Here is a 23,366-nt window from a genome sequence, read left to right on the forward strand (position 1 = left end):
AACACATCTTACTTTCAGAATTTCTAGATGCTTGAAATGTTCCTAGCTGATTTTCAAAATTCATTAAAATTCATGTATTGTCCAGGGGCTTTCTGGGTTTGTGGAGATCAAATTATATTTTACATTGGGGAGGGTTTGGTGAAAGGTTTGATGTGTATCTTCTCCAAGAGACTGGAAATGATTTACATCTGTTCCCTGAAGGCGGGGAAGGATTTGGGGGCAGTTCTAGCTTTTTTTTTCTTCTTGTGGTTGGAGGGTGTGGGGGGGGGGGACTGTGAGGTGGGAGAATAAATTGGAAGGAATAGGAATTGAGTGAGTCTTATAAACAGTGTTCTTCCTTTTCTCCCAAGAACGTTGGCAACTCTGGAAGAAAAGGGAGACTTTTCTAATTTAACAATAGCTGGAGGACAAGGAAGCAGGTGCCAAACTGGGCTTGTGGATGGTCTAACGCCTCCGAGAGAGAGAGACCAGGAGGGTTAGGTTTGCCAAAATGAAGGCCTGCACGCTGCCTGCAGCACCAGCCAGGGACCGCGGAATTGCCAGGGGGCGTGTGCAGCTCACAGGGGAAAAGCCCACAGAAGAAACCACGTTTAAAACCGACACGCCCCCACACTGCCTTTGGAACATCATGGTCTCAATCACATTGAAAGAAGATGACACTGTATCCTGATTTTTGTGTGTTTTACCTTTTTTTTAGACCTGAAACATTTTTATTATATTTTCCTCATTACTGCGCCCATAAAATAACTGTGGCACAATAGTCATCTTGCATGAATGAAAACATGATTTAATGAGATGAATTTTATGAGAAACAAGTCTTTGAAATCTCTTACTTAGCTGAGATTCAATTCATGGGTCCTTGCTTTCTGTTGCTAGTAATCATTTTTTTTTTTTAATTGTGTGTTTCATTTTCTTAGTTTTGAAGAGAGGTTAGATGGAGAGGAGACAAGGGTCTGCTTGTTCTGCTGCAGACTGGGACCCTGGTAAAGTCCCCAAGGCGTCTGGCAGCGATGAATATGCCTGCATATTCTGGCTGGGGAAAGGAGTCTTTGAATGGGAGAGGGTTGGGGGTGTTTTGTAAGTTCCCGGATAAATTGTACACTGGAAAGCAAAATGGGCTGAGAAGAGGCGAGCTGGGTAGATGGCAGCCCTGCCCCAGAGAAAAGTGGACGAACTGGCCGTGAGGGTTTCAGATGGCCAGATGACCCCCTTTGTTGTCGATGCCTGAGCAGAGCCCCAGAGAACTTCAGGGGAGCTCACTGGAGATGCACTGTAGCTGACTTCCTAATGGTGTGACCTAGGTGTCCAAAAGCTCCTTCTGGAATGGGAGAAAGCTACCTGCTTAACTTCTCTGAAAGTTCCTATGAAAAGAGTTAGTTATGGGACACTGAGAGGAAGAGATTGGCACAGGCATTTCCCATGAACCTAAGACTTTTGAGGGTTTGTGTTGGGGTTGAACTGCTGGGTGGAGTCAAGCATACTTTTCAAAAAATTAAAAGCATATGTTTGGGTCTTTTAAACGTATCTTGGGGACTGAGGGAGTGGGGATGGGAAGCACAAGGACTGGGGCTCTGATCTACAGCACCCACATAAATGCCAAGTGGGTTTGGAAGCCCGTCTATAATTTCAGTGCTGGGGGGGCGGGGATTATAGACAGGGGATCCCTGAGGCAAGGCAGTTAGCTCAATTAGCTGAATTGGCCAGTTTTCCATTTATGTGAGAGACTGTGTCTCAGTAAATAAGGTGGACAGTAGAAGATACACAATGTCAACCTGGCTTTCACACACACACACACACACACACACACACACACACACACATGAACACATATACATGCACATGCACACTCTAACATAAATAAATAAATAATCTCATTAAGTAAGGAAGGAACCAGTAAGTTTCAAATGCTCATGCAAGGACCTTTTGAGAAATAGAGCAGTAAACCAGACTGAGATTGCGAGACATAAAACTGGTTAGCGCCCTCAAGGGCAATAAGAGATGACTTCTGAATTTTCTTTCTACCAGACAGAAATCATTTTTATCTCCTAGAAACAAAACCTACAACTCAGTATATCACAGAAAATTAACCTTTAATTAACATTATACTATAAAATTAATCCTTGAACAGGCCTCTTAATACTTTTGAAAGAACCTGGAACTGTCCTTGTCTTATTTACAAGTTTAGGTGGACTGAGGTATGGGTGAGACCCCAGGACAGAGCCCTAACACTGTAAAATAGTGGGGAATCTATTAATTACCTCTGGATATTTACCGCAATGTTTTGCATCCTATACTATGCACGTAGTTTACCTACCACCTTTGTTTTTATTCTCCTCTTATTATCCTTATGCAAGCACGTGTGCACGCGTGTGCATGCGCGTCAACATCACTACCACATACATCTTTAACAGGAATCCAAAGAAAAAAAAAATCAGGTACCCCTTCCACTGGTAGAAACAAGAGAACATTGAACTTGCTACTGATGTAAAAGGGAAAACTTAGCCTTGAAAGAATCTGTAAAATTATAATGGTAAGGAGACATGGTGACATGGTTTAAACTAGTTCCCTTAATAATTGGGTGCTGAAAGGTCCTTCCAGCAAACATTGCCTGATCCAAATGGACATGCAGCACTCATGACCTAGTCCTAAGTGGATGGGTGAAGGATGCCCCAAGAACATGTGGCTTTTTAACCAACAACGGAATTTACTTGTATGCAAGGCTGGTGCTTCTGAAATTGGCTGGAGGTTGAGGTTTCTTGGTGTTTCCTTCGATATTTTCTCTGGCATCTGTTTCGGCACTCTTTTTGTCTATTTTGTCTCTAAGATGGGACCAAACATTCCATCTATCTTTTGGCTTTTCTTCCATGCAAAAGAATGAGAACAAATTCAATAATTGGAAACCATGGCACCAAAGAGAGGATTCCTTGTATTATATGCATTTTCATTCTGTTTAGCACAGATATAGTAATTTCATATTTTTCTATTAGAATTGAATTAGAGAAATCTCATACTAAATAGCTTAGCTGCTGTGGGACCTCCAAAACAATAAGGAGACATTTAAATTTCCCATTTGGGAAGGCTCCTACAGTGATGCTTTGTGACTCTTGAGCTAATGAAAACCTTTCCCCCCCCCCATAACTTATGGCTTTGGAATAAACTGGCTTAGATTGGTCTTTGCATTCTTAATAACCACAATGTGTTATCCTGATGATAGTGAATCACACACATGTGTGAAGTATGTATACACATATACGTGCATGTGTGTAAAGACGAGAGGATAGCCTCAGATGTCATTCCTCAGAAACTCCATCTACATTTTTACAGACAGGATCTCTTGTAGCCCTGGAATTCATCAGTTAGGCTAGTCCAGCTGGCCAAGGAACCCCAGAAATCTTCCTGTTTCCATCTCCCCAGAACTGGGATTGCAATTATGTATTACCATGCCCAGCATTTTTCCCCCCATGGGTTCTGGGGACCAAACTGAGGTCTTCATAACTGCAAGACAAACACCTTATCATTTAAACTATATCCCAAGCCCTGATAATGAATTATTTCTTATGAGTTAACCTTCATACTTTTTCTCATCTGGAACCCATGGAACCCCAATAGCATACTGTCTTATTTTCAAAACAAATTATATAACTTTCTCTGAACTGAAAAAAAGAAACCAGAAAATATGTCTGGATTTCTTTTAAGGGCATCTTGGATTCCTTCAAAGTACTGGAGAAATTTTATATCAAAATTTAATTTGGTATTAGCTGTCTTCTGAAATTCAGAAGGTCACCTCATGTTAATTTATTATGTTATCACCTAGTATTAGTAAAGTGACCTTGTGGCGTAGAAAGTTATACTTATTAACCTAGACATTGTTTTCAATTTACAAGTCAATGTTCTATGAAAGGTCAGCTCTGTTTGCTTTTATTGTTTGTGTTATTGATTGCTTGGTTGTGGTTGTTTTATTTTTTAAATATTTTTATTTATTTGAGAGAAGCAGAGAAAAAGAGGCTGACAGAAACAGAGAGTGAATGGGCACACCAGGACCTCCTGCCACTGCAAACAAACTCCAGATGCATGCGACACCTTGTGCATCTGGCTTTATGTGGGTACTGGGGAATTGAATTTGGGCTATAAGGCTTTGCAAACAAATGCCTTTAACTGCTGTGCCATCTCTCAAGCTCCTGAGGCTGTTTTATAAGACTATATTTAAAGTGCAGTTTTAGCTTCACAACACAATTAAGATGAAGGTACAGATATTTTCCATATACCCCTCACCCCATGGAATTCATTTGCAGTGCCTGAAGGCCCTGGCACTCCATTTTCTCTCTCTCTCTCTCTCTCAAATGAATAAATTAAATTAAGTTAAAAAAAATTAGATTTAAAAAATCACCATCAGAATGGCCATAGTACTACCTCCAAACCATTATTAATCTTTTGGAACATTTATTTCACACACACATATATACACACTTTTTACATATATACATGAATATATAGTTTTGTATAAGATTTTTTTCCTGTGCATATGTCTTCATGTATTTTTATAAGATCAGGATATATCCATGTTGAACAGCATCAAAAGATAATTTTGTATTTTGCTTTATTTCAAAACACTCTATTTTAAGCAATTCTCCAATTGTCATAGCTTTTTACACTTTCAAGTTAGGATTTTTAAAGTAACATTTTACTACCTATCATTCTGTAATTTTTATACCTCTACTCTATGTTTAACACATAGACCTTTTCTCCCAAAAAGTATTATGTCATAATCTTTTCTCAATGGCACTAAAAACTTTTGGTAAACATTTTTTGATTTATTTTTTTATTGACAACTTCCACAATTATAGACAATAATAATATCCATGGTAATTCCCTCCCTCCCCCCTCTTTCCCCTTTGAAACTCTACTCTGCATCATATCTCCTTCCCCTCTCAATCACTCTTTCTTTTCTTTTGATGTCATTATCTTTTCCTCCTATTATGATGGTCTTGTGTAGGTAGTGTCAGGCACTGCAAGGTCATGGATATTCAGGCCATTTTGTGTCTGGGGGGAACACGTTGTAAGGGGTCCTACCCTTCCTTTAGCTCTTACATTCTTTCTGTCACCTCTTCCACAATGGACCCTGACCCTTGGAAGGTGTGATAGAGATATTGCAGTGCGGAGCACTCCTCTGTCACTTCTCAGCACCATGGTGCCTTCTGAGTCATCCCAAGGTCACTGCCATCTGAAAAGACAAGGTTCTCTAACTAAAAGTGAGAGTAGCATTAATATATGGGTATGAGCATTAAGAGAAGTGATTACTGGGCAGTTTTGTGAGCATAGTATATGCATTTAGCCAGACAGCAGCAGACGTTACACTCCTAGGGCTCATGACTACCCTTGTAAGTTTTCAGTATCAGGAATGTATTCCCTCCCATGAAGTAGGCCTTAAGTCCAATTAGGCATAACAGACATGCCACTATTGAACCCAGTGGCTCATTTGACACAGCTGGACAATTTAAGGCTTTCAGTGTCCACTGCTGAGTATCTCCACTGAGAGTATCTCTCCCATTGAATTGCATGTAGTATAGCTTTTTCCAGCTTTCTGTCAGCTGGTCTACATGGAGGAGGTTATCAGTTCAGTTCCAGCAGGATTTCTCAGTGACCTTGCAGCCCAAGTATGTGGAGTCTTCAGCAATAGAGTCTTACCATCTATTCCTGGTGGGAAACCAAGGACCTCAGCAATGGCCTGTAATGTTTTGGGGGCATCAGAGACCTCCCTAGCCAACAACCCACTGGAAGGTATCCCATCCCTGGCACTGAAAAATTTCTAGTAACAATCTATGGCTCCTGAATGTTTCATTGTCCAAAAAATTAGGTTTCCATATGATTTATTTATATCCTCTTAGATTTTGATTAGCCCTCCCTCCACCTTTCCTTTACTCAGTCTCTTCCCTGACCTCAGGCCTTTTCACCTCTGTGATCTATTCTTCTACTTACATATATACAATACCATCTTATTAAGTCCCCCCTTCCTTTCTATTCCCTTTATCTCTCCTTTCTCACTTACTGGCCTCTGCTACTGCGTTTTATTCCTACTCACATAGAAGTCGAATCATTTGTAGCCAGAATCCCATATGAGAGAGAACAAGTGATGTTTGGCTTTCTGGGCCTGGGTTACCTCACTTTGTATAATCCTTTCCACATCCATCATTTCTGGTAAACATTTTTTTGATTTCTTTGCATACATCACATTGTGGGCACTGGGGAATCAAACCAGGCCACACCAGCTTTGCAAGCAGCACCTTTAACCACCTCCCCAGTCCCTGGTGAATATTTGTAATGGCTAAGTCATATTCAGTTACTAGAGCACTATTATTTAGCCATTGTCCTATTATTTAGCTTATACTGCCTGACTACTGAATAGTAAACTTTGTCAGAATGTAGAGTCTGAGGTAGATTTACTGGGCCAAAATATCTGAACATTTTCAGAGCTCTTCCAAAATGGTTTTGAACCCCATGCATTTTCCATCTTGCCTTTGCATTCATCTTCATTGTGGGTCTCATTAGCCTTTCTGTACACACAGGGCAGGCTCTTCTGCCTGTTAATTGGCAAGGAAATCACCAGGAACTGAATACACACTGGAGGGAGGAGATAAGCAGAGTCATCAAAATCAGCTCCCAAGGAGAAGTGGAGGCTTAATCTAACTAAGCGCTCTCCTTAACTCACGTCATTGCCCCTTAACATTATAGAGACCTTGACTCACAACTGTGGAGAGTTAATGGTTCCTCACTTATGGAATTGGGGGTGGTGAGCAAGGGGAGACAGGAATCAAAGAACATTAGATTCATGCCTTTCTAGACTCTGAATTCTGCTAATTGTTAATATCAATTTCAAGCAACACAGACTCTTCTAATAGCTACAAAGTGGTGAGCTGAGCTACAAGGAGACCCTCAGTACTGTTACTGGTGTGCCCACATGGGGAAACCGGTTTTGGCCGGCAAAGCTGAGCAGAGCATCTGTGGTTGGGCAGACAGCCTGGGGCCCCCAGTTGTCCATGTGACCTGGCATGTCATGTCCGCTGTGATAGTGAAAGGCCTCTGGGATCTCCTAAGCTTTGCCCCTTGGATGCTTTGCAGGGGAGGTGTCGACACAGGGAGTGTTCAGGAACTTCTGCTGACTTAGTCACCCTCCTGAATCCAAGGTCAGGACCCACCCTGGTTAATCTAACACTGGCAGCACCACTGACCATAAAACAGCCGTACTGTGGCTTGGATAGCATTTCATTCCTAAGCACAGACATGTGGTATGTGAAATAGAATTTCTGACAGAGGTACCAATTTCCAGGAGCCCTATCCTGGTTCCCAGGTGTGAAAGCTCACACCTACCTTCTCGGCCTGGCTGCCACATGATCAAGAGAGCCATTTCCAAAGCTCTCCTCAGAGCGTCACCTTGGCACGGTCCCAGTGGACCTTTTCTGATGGGTTTCAAGCTCTTTTTAGCCTTATTTGTGGACACTTGCTGTGGCGTCGCAGACTAACCAAAAACAACCAGACTCGCTGGCTGTATTTTCCTGTTTTTACAGTCTGGGCCACACTTAGTTTTTGTTTTCTTAAATAGCACATTTTAAAACTGGTTTCACTCAGCTTGAAGTCTCTTGGGACCCCTGAATTTTTCCCTGTCATGTTTTTAAATAGGCAGTCATAATTTATGCTATTTATGAAGCTTGAGTTTCCAGCTCAAGTGTAATATTTATGTGTTTCTTCACACATTTTAGTGAGATTGTGGTTTTGCTAACCCCTCAGCTAGTCAGTTTACCCCCAAGTTCTTATTTGTTCTTGATTTTATTATTATAGGAACACTCTGTAAAAGCAGCTTACATTTAGTCTGTGACGCTTGCTGCCTTTTCATCTAAGGCATTGAAATGCTGTTTAGCTGAGCTCTCCAGGCCTGCGGCAATGCCTTCAGATTTGAAAGAATATCCTGGGAATTGTGATCTCAAATTCATGAATCTTCTGAGGTTGTAAACGATACTGAGAGCTGGGCATGGAGGTGCTTGCAATCACAACACTAGGGAGTTTGAGGCAGGAGGATAGTATAAGCCCAGGGGCTCCAGATCAGCCTGAGTAATATAGGAAGACCTCATCTAAAAAAAAATTTTTTTTAATCTACTAAGCATCCCAGCCACCTCTTACTTCTTTAAGCCAACCAAAGTGGTTGAAATTCTGTGTACCTCCTTTGTCTCCCTTCCTGCTCACTAACCAGTCTTTGTCAGCAGGATTTGGAAGTGGCTTTAGTCCCAGATCTTTTTTTTCCCCACCCAAAAGGAGTCTTGACAAATTGATGCTCCTAAGAAGAGTCAACGGAGGGATAGCTAATCTTCACAGCAGCTTCATGACGGATCGATTAAGGAAAGAAGCCGTCCCAGGATTTTAGAAATGATGACGAGTAAGACTAGATGAAGCTTTTATTTAGGCAGACATACTGTTGGAGTGTTGAGGCAGAGGACCAAGTCAGTTTTCAGGATGAGGCGCAAATTTCATTGTGTCAGTAGAGATCTTTAGTGAAATATTGAATATGTACATATTGGATTTACAACATTGGATTTATGAGTACAGTTCATTGCGAATGCATGGGCTGTGCAAATGTTGATAAGCTTGAGGATATATTAATTGGAAGTATACTTATGGGAAAGTTAAGTTAATTTGTTTTATATTAGATATATAAAATTATATCCCCTGATTTATGACTGCAAGCGTTCTGTGAAGAACTCACTGCTTTGGCCTGCACTCTTAGCTATAACTGGGTTTCAAAAGAGCCATTTTATTTCTGATTTTGATGAGGTAGGTTGAGGAGGTTGATCCCTATAGAGCAGAGCAGTGCTATTTCCCAGACATATTTCAGACCACAAGCTGAATAATGAATGGTGGTGGGAGCTCTCTGATTTTCCCTGGCTCTGTATGCCTGCAGGGAGGAGTTTATGCAAAACAAAGTATCTGAGCTGCCTTATCCTTGGGCTTGGTGTGTGCAGCACCAAGTCCAATGGCTTCCCAAGTGTTTTTGCTCCCCGCTAGCTCCATGTTGTCTTTTGAACTAACAAAGAAGCATCACTACAGGGAGGGAATACTTAAAGGAGCCAGATTCCAATTAATGCCCCTTATGATTGCTGCTGAGCTGAGATAAATACTTACTGCTCCTTAGAAAACAGGGAAGTCTCAAAGATTAAAAGGCATAACAAGGTTTGCATACTTAAAATACACACAGGAATTTTTTTGTTTTCCTTTCACCATCCCTGCTGATTTCTGTGAAATGCCAAGGAACATTTTCGTTGGAAAACTGTAGTATAGAGTAAAGAACGTGGGCTCTGGGGGCAGGGGTCGGGGGATGAAGCGATTGCCACACAAGCATGGGGACTGGGGGCTAAGGAGCCATTTAAATGCCAGGTGGGTGTGGCCTCCAGCTGTAATCCCTGCACGTGGGAGGCAAAGACAGAGAACCCCCAGGACTAGCGGGCAAGCTCGGGGCTCACGTGAGATACCCTCCCTCAGTAAAAACAAACATGAGAGCAAACATGGAAGACACCCAGCATCCACTCTGGCTTCCACGTGCCCGCACACACTCACTCACACACCTCGACACACACACACATACAATGAACACATACACATGTGTGTACGTGCAAAACAGTAAGAAAAAAAAAAAAAAGAACATAGGTTTTGAGTTAGACCTGGGTTCCATCCCCTGATCTGTCTTTTACTGGCGCTGTTGAGCAGGTTACCTAATGGACGACACGAGGCTTGATGGAGGTGATTCACAGGAGACCCTTGACTGACTTCCTGGCGTATATCAAAAACGTTTGGTCCATCATCGTCATCTTCTATCCCCATCACCACCTCACCCTCGGCTTTCCTCCTCCTTCTCTGTCCTGTCTTCAGCCTTAACTCTTCCTATTTCAAGGAAGGGTTATATCTCAAGTTCTTTCCCTTCTCCCACTACACATGATCCCTGAGTAGTCATGTGCATAGTGGGTACTTTTTTTTTACAGCCATTGCTGATAATCCTTACATCCATAATGGTAACACAGGCCTGTCTTGTAAGCCTCATGCTTTGTATTCCTTCGTTCACTGAACATCTCCCAATGAATGACCTAGCAGCCCTCAACCTACAATCCATTGCTTCTCTCCCACCATCATGCTTGTTCTCTTTGGTTCTTATCTTGAAGATGTTGCCAGCCCCTCTGTTACCAAAGCTAGAAAAATGGATGACATCCCTGACTGTGATCTTTCCCTTTCAATCTTCAACCAGTGATAAATGCCCAATCCGCCTTCTAAATCTATGGAGGTAGAAACCATGGCATGAGCTGTAATTTTGATTCATTCAATGCCCAACAAATAATCACTGAATGGATTAGTAAGGGAATGAGTGAAACTCCTAGATATACCTACTTCTTCCTTCTATTTCCATCGTCTCTTCTGCAGTACAGGCTACCATAGTTTCTCTCTAATTTACTGGTGTGTTATAGAAACCCCACCCCTGAAATAGCCTAACTGGTCTACTGGTGCCCTTGCTCCTAGGGTTGAATTCCAAACCTCCAGAACCACTGTGGTTTTTGTTCACACTGCAGCCGGCCTGTTTTTTTTTTTTCTTTTTTAATCTTAAAAGCCAGGAGTGATCATGACCGTGCCTCTTTCCTGGTCAAAAGCACATTAGTGATGGACTACCTGTACTTATTCGATGTGGGGTTTACAGCTGTTCTCCTAGAACACTCTCAAAAATGTCCTGGACTGACGAGCTGGAGAGATGGCTCAGCAGTTAAAGGTACTTGTTAGCAAAGCCCGATTCCCTAGTACCCACATAATCTAGATACACAAAGTAGTACATGCATCTGGAATTTGTTTGCAGTGGCAAGAGACCCTGGTGTGCCCATCCTCCTCCACCCATCTCTGCTTACAAATAAATGAACAAAATATTTTTTTTAAGTCCTGGTCTGGACAGTAATTAGACGGTCACCATATACCCTATTTATGTTTTGCTTACATTTCCAGCCTCCTTACTCCTTGTTCCTCCCTTGTCTCTACGGCTATGATGGGCGGATGGAAGTTTTAGAATTTTCCCATGTTCTCACATGCTCTTCTTTCTGCTCAGTACATCATTATCCCTTCTTTAAATTTTTTTTTTCCTGGTTTTATCTATCTATTTGAGAGAGAGGAAGAGGGAGGAGAGAGAGAGAATGACACTTCAGCTGCTGCGAATGAACTCTAGACACATGCACCCCTTTTTGTAACTGGTTTACATGGTTTCTGGGGAATTGCACCTAGATCCCTTGGCTTTGCAGGCAAGTGCTTTAAGTGCTAACCTATCTCTCCAGCCCTCATTATCCCTTTCTGTCCTTGCCTACATGACTTCTATCTCCCAGGCCTTGGGCTAGATATTATTTTACAGAGTTGTCTCTGGCCCTAACTTTATGTCATAATTCCTAGGTTCCCACTGCATCTTATACTTTCCATCCTAGCTATTGCCCGATGGCTTTAATTACCTGTTAACTTGTGTGGGCTCCCCACTAGCTCTAAGTTCTGTCAGGTCAGCAACCACATCCACTCTCTGGTCAAATTGAATTCTGGTACTAAACTCCAGTCCTGCACCTAAGTGGCACTCAGCAAATATTTGCTGAATGAGTGAAATAACACATCACATGCTGGTAGGACACTCAAACTATGTGTGTGGAAAAATCTTATTCCAAAATACATGTTACAGGAACATGCCTAATTTAGCTATAAACAGTATATTGTCTGCTTGTCAGGTTTGTGATAGTGGGGGAAATGAATCTCTGTTCCGTTGATTAAAAGTTCAGTCTAGGACAGGATCTAGAGTTGGTACACATGCTCAATTCCAGGAAGCCTTGTAGGTGATAATGTTGCAAAACAAAGAACAGATGTTTGCTAGCCTCATCAAGAAGTTAAGGCTACTTCCATTGCAGCCATGTAAGAGAGGTGGGTGTTAGGGTTAGTACCTTTGAAGTTAAAATTAAATTTGTTTTTATTATTCTGTGTATCCTATTTATTTAAGCTTCAAATTCTATTTTCACACTATTAGGGAACAAAACACAAAAAACTTAAATTTTTAATACTGTATTATTTATAAATTTGAAATCATATGTTCTCTTACTACAATGACAATATACATTCACTGCAAGAAAAAAAATTAAAGAGCTGGAGAGATGGCTTAGGAGTTAAGGTGCTTCACTGCAAAGCCAAAGGACTCAAGTTTGATTCCCCAGGACCCACATAAGCCAGATGCACAAGGTGGCGCATGCATCTGGAGTTCATTTGCATCAGCTGGAGGGCCTGGCCTGCCCATTTTCCCTCTCCCTCTCAAATAAATAAAAAAAAAAATGTTTTTTAAAAGGTCAGGAAATAGAAGTAAGACCCTTTGTAATCCTATGGTTAGGTTATTGTGTTAAACATTTTAGGATATGTTCCTGTGCTGTCCTCTGCTTCTGTATTGTCAGTACTGGCTTTTGTTTTAAATGTAAATAGTGTCATTCTATATAAATAGCTTTAAAGTGTGTGTTTCATATAGTAAGTTTGCAGACTTTCAGAAGGAAAATGAGTGAAGTCGTTTTTAGGAAGCTTGGCTTTTCAAGGGACTGAGTGCTAAAGGTGGTCCCTTCACCTCGCTCATTAAGAAATCCTTTGCAAGAATCTTTATGGACTCCATTTTCAGGACCCAGAAACCACGCTGTCTCTCTTAAGCAGAAAAAGATGAAATTAACTGGGTGTTTAGAAGACCATATGGAAGGCTTATAAGACTTGAGTCTAGGCTGGACCACCGGAAGTAAGCATGAGCTGAAACGCTGGACTTCTGGCAGGGCCGCCCAGCTCCACCATCAGCAAGAAAGGGCCCCTGAGGACAGCTGCTGCAGGGACTTGGCTCCGTGGTCACCGCAGCTGCTGACGTGAAAGGACAGTCCTAAGCCGCGGCTGTGGTCCCCGGAGCCCCAGGCTTTTCGCTTGACCCACACTGCCCGGCAGCGGATGTCCCGCATCTTTGCTTCCCCACGCTCACTGTTTGATGACCTGTGTTTTTGAAGCTGAAAGATGATCACAGCCACAGCTGTGAGCCATTTCCTCTGCTCATTTTGTCTGCAAAACTTCACATTAGTTCATTTCACTGGCAGACGCTAAAGCCCATCTGAAGCCCATGGTGAATGTCATTTTGAATTGTCCAGCCTCCGCAATATAGGACAGTCCAAGGCCACCAGCCAGCAGGCTAGAGTGGATGTTCACACTCCATATGTCTGTCCAGTCTCTGGATGTTGGATTTGTGTTCCTTTTGGATACATCACTACATATAGGAAATTGTGAAAGCCAGATAAATAAGGACAACTGATCAGAAAGGGCAACACATACCACAACAGTTTATTTAATCCATCCTAATTGCTATTTGTTTCCTTTTATTCTTTATTTTCATATAGTGTCTTGATAAACTGCTCTATCAGAGACACCAATAGCCTTCTCCATTTTGTTAAGCTCAGTGGTAACTTCTCGGGTCTCATTTTACTTGACATTTTATGACTGTGAATGTTTTTTTGCTTGCTTAGGTGAGTAGTGTGTATTACTGCATTGCACGTGCATGTGTTCATGTGTGATGGGGGAACATGCATGTGGAGGCCCCAGGCCGATGTCAAGTGTCTTCCTCAGTCACTGTCCACCTTACTTACTGAGGCAGGGGTTCTCACTTGAACCTAGCTTACCAGCTGTCTAGTCCAGCTAGCCAACTTCCTTCAGGTCTGTGTCTCCCAAGCACTGGGTTTGTGGTGAGCAAGTGAGGGTGCCGGGGATCCAAACTCAAGTCCTCACTCTTGTATATCAAGTTCCTTATCCACTGACCCATCTCACCAGCCCCCCCATGAGGATAGTTGGTGGGACGGTTCAGATTGTCTATTGAAATCCTTGGTTTCCAGAACCTCCCACTTTTGTGCTTTTCCTTTTAGCTCCCCTGCTCAGTCTGTCTTCTTCTGGATTCTTCCTGGTCTGCAGCTGTTAACACAGGGTGGCCCAGGACTCTGTCTTAGGAAATAGTCTCTTCTTTGTTTACTGTATTCCTTGATTATCTCATAAGGTCTTATGGCTTTAAATACCCTGAACCCCAAACCACTTCCATCTTAAGATGTAGTTTTAGTCATTTATTTTATTTGTGTGTGTGTGTGTGTGTGTGTGTGTGTGTATGCCAGGGTCTCTTGCCACTGAAAGTGAACATTAGATGTATATGCCACTGGCTTTGTGTGGATGCTGAGGAATTGAACTTGGGCTGGCAGGCTTTGTAAGCAAGAGCCCTTAACCTCTGAACTGTCTCCCTAGCCCCAAGAAGCCTAATTAAATTAAATACTTTCTAAGCATCTCAAATTTAACACATCTGAAGCCAAATTTCTACTTTTTCCCTTTCGTGTATTCCACTCACAGTCTACATTTCAATTCACAGCACCTGTACCATTCCAATTTCATTTTATTTTCTCTGTGGTGCTTCTTGGAATCTAAACCCTCATACATGTGAGCTAAGGACTACCACTGAACTGTGTCACCAGCCCTCCTTATACTTTTTTGAAATTTTTACTTTTGAAGCAAGGCCAACACACTGGCCTTTTTCTTTTTATGTGATAGAAGGGAGAGAGAACTGGTGAACCAGGGCCCCATCCACTATAGTGGAACTCCAAATGCATGCACCACCTTGGATGCATGCGCAAACTTGCGCTCTTGAATCACCTTGTGTGTCTGACTGACGTGGGATCTGAAGAGTCGAACATGAGTCCTTAGGCTTCACAGGCAAGCACCTTAACCAGTAAGCCATCTCCCCAGCCCACATTTTTTTTTTTTAAGACAGAGCCTCACTAAATTGCCCAGACTAGCCTTGAACTCTGAAGCCCAATATGGCATTGAACTTGTGATCCTAATGGCTCAGCCCCTCAAGTATCTGGGATGACTGTCCTGTGCCACTAAACCTGGCCATCCTTCCATTTTCTTAGGACCCAAGCTAGAAGTCATCCATGGCTTCTCTTTTCTCTTACTCACGTTCAGTCTGTCGGATCTGCTGATTCTGCCTCCCCGTGTATTTATAGTCCAACTGTTTCCATCCCTGCTGCTCCCTACTGGCCTACAGTACAGCTTTTCTCTTCTGGACTGCTGCTTCAGGTCCTGAATGATGTCTCTGCTTCCACTATTGCCAACACAAAGTCTTCCATTATATCATGTAATTCCTGTGCTCAAAATACTCGAGTGAATTTCCACCTCACTTGGTATCAAAGTCAAAATCCTGACCACAACTCCAAGATCTTTGATACCCTTCCCCACATTTCCTCATTCCCCTTGCATTTCCTCCCCTGCATTCTCATTTTTCATCACTTTGTCCCAGCCTCCTTGATGTTCTTTTTGTTGTTGTTGTTAAAAAGAAACTTATTTATTTGAGAAAAAGAGAGACAGAGTGTGGTAATGCCAGGGCATGCACCACTTTGGGTGTCTGGTTTTGGATACTAGATGATCAATTACAGACCACAGGTTTTTCAAGCAAGTGCCTTTAACCTGAGCCATCTCTCCAGCCCCTCTTTGATGTTCTTAATTTATCCTCAAGGTGTCTATAAATCTCTCCTATCTTTCTTAAGACTAGACCATGTCATCACCTGACCAGTGAGACCCCACCCTGGTCACCCTACTTAAAGTTGCAGAATGATCTTCCCTCACTTCCTCCAAACCCTCCCTCTGTGTTTCATTTCTCTGTAGCATGTTGTATTGTGAAATGACCTATATTACTTTTTTACTCTATGTCCTTCTCTGTGAGAAAACAGATCTTTGTATACTTAATTATTGAACCCTTGGTCCATCACATAGCATATGGGCATGCAATAGTCATTGAGTGGATAAATGTTCCTCTTTACAAACACTCACAGTGCACTGGTCTAAGAATTTCTGAGGATTAGTTCCTAGGGTTAAAGGTATGCACAAATAACCAAAAAGGTTTTCACAATTTTTTCTCCCACCAGTAATCCATGAGCAAGTCATTTTCCTGTCATCTTCACCATAACCATACCCTGATCACATTGATTTTTCTGCTTTTTGAATTTGCCATGTGAATCCTCACTTGATATATTTCATTGACTATTTTCTTTCCCTAATACATGCCACACCTTTATCTGACTTAATTGTCAGTATTCAAGACTCACTTTAAATGTTACTCTTTGGAAAGGCCTTACCTGACCATTGACCCATAGGTCAAAAGTAACCTCTGGTCACTGTATAATGCATTACTCTATTTTATTTTCATGATGGCACTTTAGAAATTTTACCTGTATGCTTACTTGTCTGTCTATGATTTTTTTCTTCCAACATATAAGCTTCATAACAACAGGAGACCTTATCTTTTCCAACATTATTTGCAGCAAGTGGGTATTTGGCAATGGTATAAACATTGGGTATTATCATTTTTTTAATTATTACCAATTCTCTAGGTGAACATGGACTCATTATACATTAATTTTCTGGGCTGAAGCTGAGAATCTTTTCAAATATGAAAGTCTTTTTTGAACACCAAGTGCCAAGGTGATCTAGAGGCTTAAATATTCAGTTTGAAGAGTTGTTTGAGATAAGCTGTATTTTATTTCTTATGTTGTTGATAAGCTGCATAATTTATTAAATGAGAAAGACAGCTTCAGAAATTTATGCCAATGTTAGTATCTGGAAAAGCACAATTCCTTTTGCAAAACTGGGCTTACAACTCCCGTTTCCTTCTTATCTCCACAGCTTTTGGAAAGAACCAACACTGGTTTTGAAGAATCAGATTCTGGTGCTACCAAGAGTCCGCTCCACTTAGCTGTAAGTGAGATGCTGTTTTGCCTGTTTGTTATGAAAAGAATCAGAAGAGCTCCAAAGAGCTAGGCTGCTCATAAAACATAGCATAGAAAGAAATGCAGTGATCAGTGGTGATGAAAGTTAAAGTTCAAGGTTGAAAGCACAGGCTGCAGAAGGATAGGCTGCCTGGACTTCTAGTCCCATTTTCACCAGCTGGTGATCCTAAATACATCTATCTACCTGTTACAGTCAGGTTTGCATTGCTGGCAGAAAGCTCCAGACCTGAGCAGTTTGGTGGGGTGAGGGAGGGAGCTTTATTTTGGCTTATAGACTCAATGGGAAGCTCCATGATGGCAGGGGGAAATGATGGCATGAGCAGAGAGTGGACATCACCTCCTGGCCAACATCAGGTAGTCAATAGTAACAGGAGAGTGTGACAAACACTGGCAAGAGGAAGCTGGCTATAACACCCATAAACCCGCCCCCAACAATACACTTCCTCCAGGTGGCATTGATTCTCCATCAGCTGGGGACCTAGCATTCAGAACACCTAAGTTTATAGGGGACACCTGAATCAAACCACATTTTGCCCCTGGCCGTCACCAACTGATAGCCATACATGATGTAAAATATGCTGCATGCATCGAACTTTAAAAGTCCCCATAGTTTTTAAACAATCCCAATGATATGCAAACATTCCCATAGCCCAAGATCTTTTAACTGAGTCATTATACCAAAAAAAAAAAAAAAAAATCCAAAACCAAAAAACCCATAATGGCACAGAATAAACATTCACACTACAAAAAATGGCATTGGGCATAGCAAAGAAATATTTAAAACAACCAGGGCAAACATCAAACTCTGTAGCTCCAAGTCCAACAACTCTAGCCAGTGTCAAGTTTCCAAGTCTGATAATTCTAACCAGTGACAAGTCTCTGGAGTTCCAATTCTGCCCCTCCAGCTAGGCTACTCACAGTCCTAGAAAACTTCATCCAGTGCTGGCAGCTCTCCTTAGCAGCCATCCCATAGTCCTGGCATCTCCAATGGGTCTCTACTGCAAGCCACAGTTCATTCTAATGGCTCCATAGCATCTCCATGCAGGTAATCCAACAAGCCTGCCCATGGCCACTTCCAAAATACAAAATCATGATGCAAGTTCAATGACCTTCTCTTTCCTGCATTTGTTATACTCCATAATGCCGGTTGGGCTGCCAATTTGTTAATCCAGGGGGGAATAAAGCAGACTTTGAAAAACAACATTCAGGACCCTTCCAAAGAGTCTGCAATTCTTCCTGTTGTCCCAAAGCAGGTCAGCTGGCCCACTCTCAAAGATTGTAACCTCTCATACAATTGCAGCTGGATAGGCAGAAGTTTAGGCCTAAATATTTCATTTCTGTGCTATATCGCTCTGCTCACATCAGTCCATTTCTGTGCAATGCAATCATGCACAAGTTCTCAGGACATGGGCATAACAGCAAGCTTCTCACACAAACTGCTTCTAGACCAGTCTCAACAAAGCTCTTTCTCACCCTCATAAACCAAGCCTCACGGTCTATAGTTCTTACTGCATTCATGTCTTTTGACTCTGACCAGAATAGTCCATCAAGCTGTACTTACAGCACTGCAAGGCATCTCTTAGACAAAGGTTTTTTAATTCTCCCACATCCTCCTGCAAAGCAGTTCAGGCAGAAAAGGAAGCTACAAAAAGCCAAAAGTCACACACAGTCAGGCATCTAGCAGTAACGATACCAGTTCTCAGCACCAATTTTACTGTTGCAGTCAGGTCCGCGTTGCTGGCAGAAAAAAACCCAACCAAGAGCAGCTTGGGGGGGGGGGTGTATTTTGGCTTACAGACTTGAGGAGAAGCTCCATGATGGCAGGGAAAAGTGATGGCATGAGAAGAGGGTGGACATCACCCACTGGGCAACATCAGGTGGGCAACAGCATCAGGAGAGTGTGCCAAACACTTGGAAGAAGAAGCTGGTTATAACACTCATAAGCCCACCCCCAATAATATACTGCCTCCAAGAGGCATTAAACCCTAAATCGCCATTAGCCAGGAACCTAATATTCAGAATACCTAAGTTTATAGGGGTCAGCTAAATCAGAGCACCATACTACACTTCCCTGAGCCTCAGTCTCCCCACTTGTAAAATATGGGCAATTGAACAGCTGCAGTATCCATCGTCTTTACCACAGTCCATTTAACTTAGTATCAATATAGACTTTAATCATCTTTAAAATTAAAAGGCAACATTTCAGCTTAAGAGATTTGATTATGGACAATGACATAGGAATTTAAACCTATGAATAATCAAATATCACATTTTCAAATGCTGTGATTAAAACCTGTCAGGGTTTTGAACACAAGTGTGTGAGAATGATGTCAGGCTCTGAGGCAAAGTCTCTGACTCCAGCTCTTGTGCCAGATGGGATCTGAGAGCGGGAGAAGAGAGATGGTTCCTTCATCCAGGAAAGCTTCCTCTTCACATCCCAAACTCTTCACCAGGGACGTCTTCCTACCATCACTCGGCTTCAGACCGTGTCTTGTTACCCATTGGTGATTAACACCTGTGTGAAAGAGCCTTGCCTGGTGGCAGTCACGCACAGCCCCCGCCAGCTTACCTGCTGGAGGTGCTGCTGAGCTGGGAGCCCTGGTTTGTGGCCACAAAGTGGCATGTTGCTGCTGCTTGACATTGTAAATCCCAGGGCAGGACTCAGAGAGCATGGGATGGGGCTGGGTCACCTTTGACCGTGATGCTATTTTACTCATATCATGGAAACAGGAACACTTTCTTCAGAAAACCTGAGATGGAGAATTGGTAGAGGGTTTTATTACTAGGCACAGGTGGGCATTCGCGCATGGTGAGAGAAGACTAGGCCCCGGCACGACGCTCCAGGGACAGTGACGCTGCATGGAACCCTTGCTCTCCGCTCGTCGCCCTGCACACTCACCAGCACACCTGCTGATGCCCACTCTCAGTCCTCTGGCCCAGCCCCACACACCCATTACACACGTGTAAAGTGTGGACACTTCCGCACACAGTTTGAGTTCAGGGAAGTCAGTCGTCCGTCTTTGTCCCAGCAAGTAGCAGAAGAGTGGGAAGGAAGGTGGACGGCAGAATGTTCGTGTGAGCAAAGCTTTACACCCATTGGCTCTCACTACAGGTTGCTGCAAAGGTTGCTCTTTTGAATCCCCAGTCCCGCCATCAGCTCTGCCCGCCGAAGTTCTCCCAAGGCTGAGCGCTTGTACAAGTAGCCCAGGTTGTCCCCAGGAAGGCCTCTGGGAAGGGGCTATCTCAGGCAGAATCCTCATGATTTGAACGTGGGGCAGATCGAACTGCCAAGCCTGCTACTAGCGGGAGAAGAGGGTTTCTCGGCTTCTAAAAATCTTGTCACCACTCATTCATTCTTTTTTTTCTTTTTTTCTTTTTATTTGAAAGCGACAGACAGAGAGAGAAAGAAGCAGATAGAGAGAGAGAATGGGCGCGCCAGGGCTTCCAGCCTCTGCAAACGAACTCCAGACGCGTGCGCCCCCTTGTGCATCTGGCTAATGTGGGACCTGGGGAACCGAGCCTTGAACCGGGGTCCTTAGGCTTCATAGGCAAGCGCTTAACCGCTAAGCCGTCTCTCCAGCCCTCATTCTTTTTTTTCAAAAGTAAAAATTATTTGCTGGATACTTGCTGTGTGTCTGGTATTCCCCTGGGCTCTCTGTCACAGGAAGAGAGGGTAGCAAGACTATAGCGAAGACTGGCCTTGGCAGGAGCTGGAGAGGGTGCAAAGGGAGCTCCCGATGCCACTCCTCTCATTAGCAGCTCACCTGGACATGGCTCTACGCGTGTGAAGTAAAGGGAGTGAATTCAGTTAAGGATCTGCACACTGTTCTGACTTTGTTCACTTGTTAGTTGTGTCACGTTGACCCAGCACCTCACGTATTGCGTGTGCCCTGTTTCCCCACCCTTTAGAGATGAGAATGCAGTACCCCGCCTGGGCCACTGTGGCATGGCGTGAGTTACAGTGTGCAATGCAATTAGAGCAAGCCTGAGCAGCCAGGTGCCATTGGCTCACCTCATTCTTGTCATTATTAACATGAACATCTCTCTCTTTTTCAACACACACAGACTGTAAAGAGGGACTGAGCAGTCAGCTAGGAGCAGATGTTGCAGGAAGGCAAAGCCAGCCTCTGTCCTTGCACAGTTTTCCATCGAGGAGGCATCAACAAATAAATGCACAGCATGACAGATGGGAATAAATGCTACAAGTGAACAGGCAGTGGTGTTCATGGGATGGATTATCAGAGTGACGGTCAGGGTGTTATGTTACAAGGCATAAAGTCTCACATTTGAACAGAGACCCTGAGGGCTGGTCACGTGGATGTCTAACAGAAAAGGGTTCTGGGCACAGGTGCAAAATCCTGGGGTTGAGAGCATGTTTGGCATGTCCACAGAACTACCAAGTGGCCACTGAGGCTGGATCAGGGGGCAGAGGGTAAGTGGAGGGAGAGAGGTGTGGCATCTTGTGGTGGGAGCGTGGATGGGGGACAGCTGGCCTGACTCTCAAGACCTCGTGGCCCTCTACAAACTCTTTGAGCAAAATGGAAACCATTTGGACAGGCTTGAGAAGGCAGACACATGATAGGATTTATGTCTTAAAAGGATCTCTTCAACTGTGCTGAGTTACAAGGGAGCAAAAGCCAAAAAAAAAAAAGAGATGGCTTTGACCAGAGCAGGTGCAATGGATTTGTTCTAAAATGAGCTTATTCTTTCCCTCTAAGTGCTAATGCATTAAAAAAAAATACATTTGCTTCAAGATACCCACAAGGATGTCCATCAGCCACTCCAGGGGTCTCTGGGGCAATTAACTTCCTAAAACCCAAGGCACATCATTTCTTCTGTGAAAGTATTCTAGCAGAGAAATAGAACCAGAGGCCCTCAAACCTAGACTGCCGCAAGAGAGCTGACCTGCCTCGAATTACTATTTCTTGGTTGAATGATTTGAGTCTCCAGGGTTATTTGCCCAGAGAATTTTGTAAACATTTCATTGACTAGAAAAAAAATAGATTAAGAAACAAGGTTATGCAAATGAAAGGCGCCAGCTGTTGAGATGTCCAGATGGACACATGGTTTCCATGGATCCCGTTGAGATCACAGTTCTTTCTGCTTGCTGCCCTTAGCTCCCATCTGAAAAGGCTTTGAGAAATTAATTCTGCTTAGGAAATTTAAGTTACATAATGAGGTTCTTAAAAGAAGTATTTCAAACAATAATTTAAAAGTTTGGTATCTCCAGTGAAGTCCTTGGACCTAGTGAAATTCCAGAGCTACCGGCTAGACTAAAGGCAGAAACTAGAAGCCTTTCTGTAGGTAAATCTGACCTTTCAACCATTCTGCCTATAAGAACATTTTCAGTTGCTTAGGATACAAAAGCATATGGGCTGGGATTCCAAGTGCTCCTAATTAATAGGGTTCACCTCATTGTACTAATATTAAGCTGCTTTAACTTGAACACAGTGGGGGGATTTATTTTTTATTGTGAGGATGAAAGGGGAAAGTGCAGGGAACTTGTGCAGGGGTTAAGTGCCTGTGTTGTGGCTTGTTCTGAAGTGTTTCCTGCCTCTTTCCTGACTGTTTCTGCTTTCCCAGTGTGTCTTCTGTTTATTAAACCTAAAGATGTTAGACATTGTACTTTGTGTCTCATAAGCTAAGTCAAATTAACAAAAGCTAAAATGTTTATTGTCCTTGTCACAATGGGAAGAGAGCTAGCATTTGCAAATCATATCTGGAACCCACAGCTGTCTGCTGGGCCTATTTCCTTTTGGCATGGAGTTATGGTGTCTACAAAAATTGAGTCAGAAATTACCATTGTAATTTTAAATGGGAGGCAGTGTTAAGAAAAGTCCATTCTTAAGCATCAGATTCAAGCTGAGAGTAGAGTCCAAGAGACTGATTTGCTCGCTGTCACTATTGCCCTTTGCATGACATTAGTCTCCTGAGTTGTCTGAAAGTCACCTATGGCCTGAGTTAATAATGGCTGAAACTAGGTGCAGAATATATGAGAATTTCTTCTCTTCTTCATTGATGTTAGACTTTCCCATAATAAGAAGCTAAAGACTACGTACCTTACTGCCATATTACACCCATGCCTTACTCTACTTTCTTTTAAAGTAGCCACAGGTCAAGGCTTCTACACCAGCCTGCTTCCCTCTGAAACCCAGCTCTTCTGCACAGGGCTGCCTGATCTGAGCCCAGCTGGGGAGCATCTCTGTCTTTCCAGGTCCTCATTGATAAGAGGAGAATATCAAGTGTATTTAAACTGTAGATTGATGTGGGAATTAAGTGAGGTGATGCATGTCCAATGCAGCAAGTCGTCAGGTAGTGGCTGTCCTGTGCAGTTAGAGTTCTAGACATACAGACGGTTGGTTTAGCAAAAGTGTAGACATCCAGGCACCAGTCTCAGAATTGTGATCTTTTGCTCCTTTGCTCTATTAAAGACGCTTCCCACTTATGTTGAGTCTCCTCTAGAAAGAATTTAGGTTTTGATTCAGTCTTTGTTAT

At 42.9% G+C, this 23,366-nt stretch overlaps 1 protein-coding gene across 11 annotated transcripts in view; it reads left to right on the top strand.

Moving 5' to 3' along the window:
- The window catches only part of Ankrd44 (ankyrin repeat domain 44), a 340,447-nt gene that overhangs the window by 286,330 nt on the left and 30,751 nt on the right, over positions 1–23,366 (top strand). For all 11 annotated transcript variants that reach the window (XM_045147141.1, XM_045147142.1, XM_045147139.1 and 8 more), the window contains exon 17: positions 16,768–16,839. In XM_045147141.1, the coding sequence (XP_045003076.1) occupies positions 16,768–16,839 (72 nt within the window). The remainder of the gene's footprint in view (positions 1–16,767; positions 16,840–23,366) is intronic.

The sequence above is a fragment of the Jaculus jaculus genome, chromosome 4 (assembly GCF_020740685.1).
Source record: "Jaculus jaculus isolate mJacJac1 chromosome 4, mJacJac1.mat.Y.cur, whole genome shotgun sequence".
Taxonomy (NCBI): Eukaryota; Metazoa; Chordata; class Mammalia; order Rodentia; family Dipodidae; genus Jaculus; species Jaculus jaculus.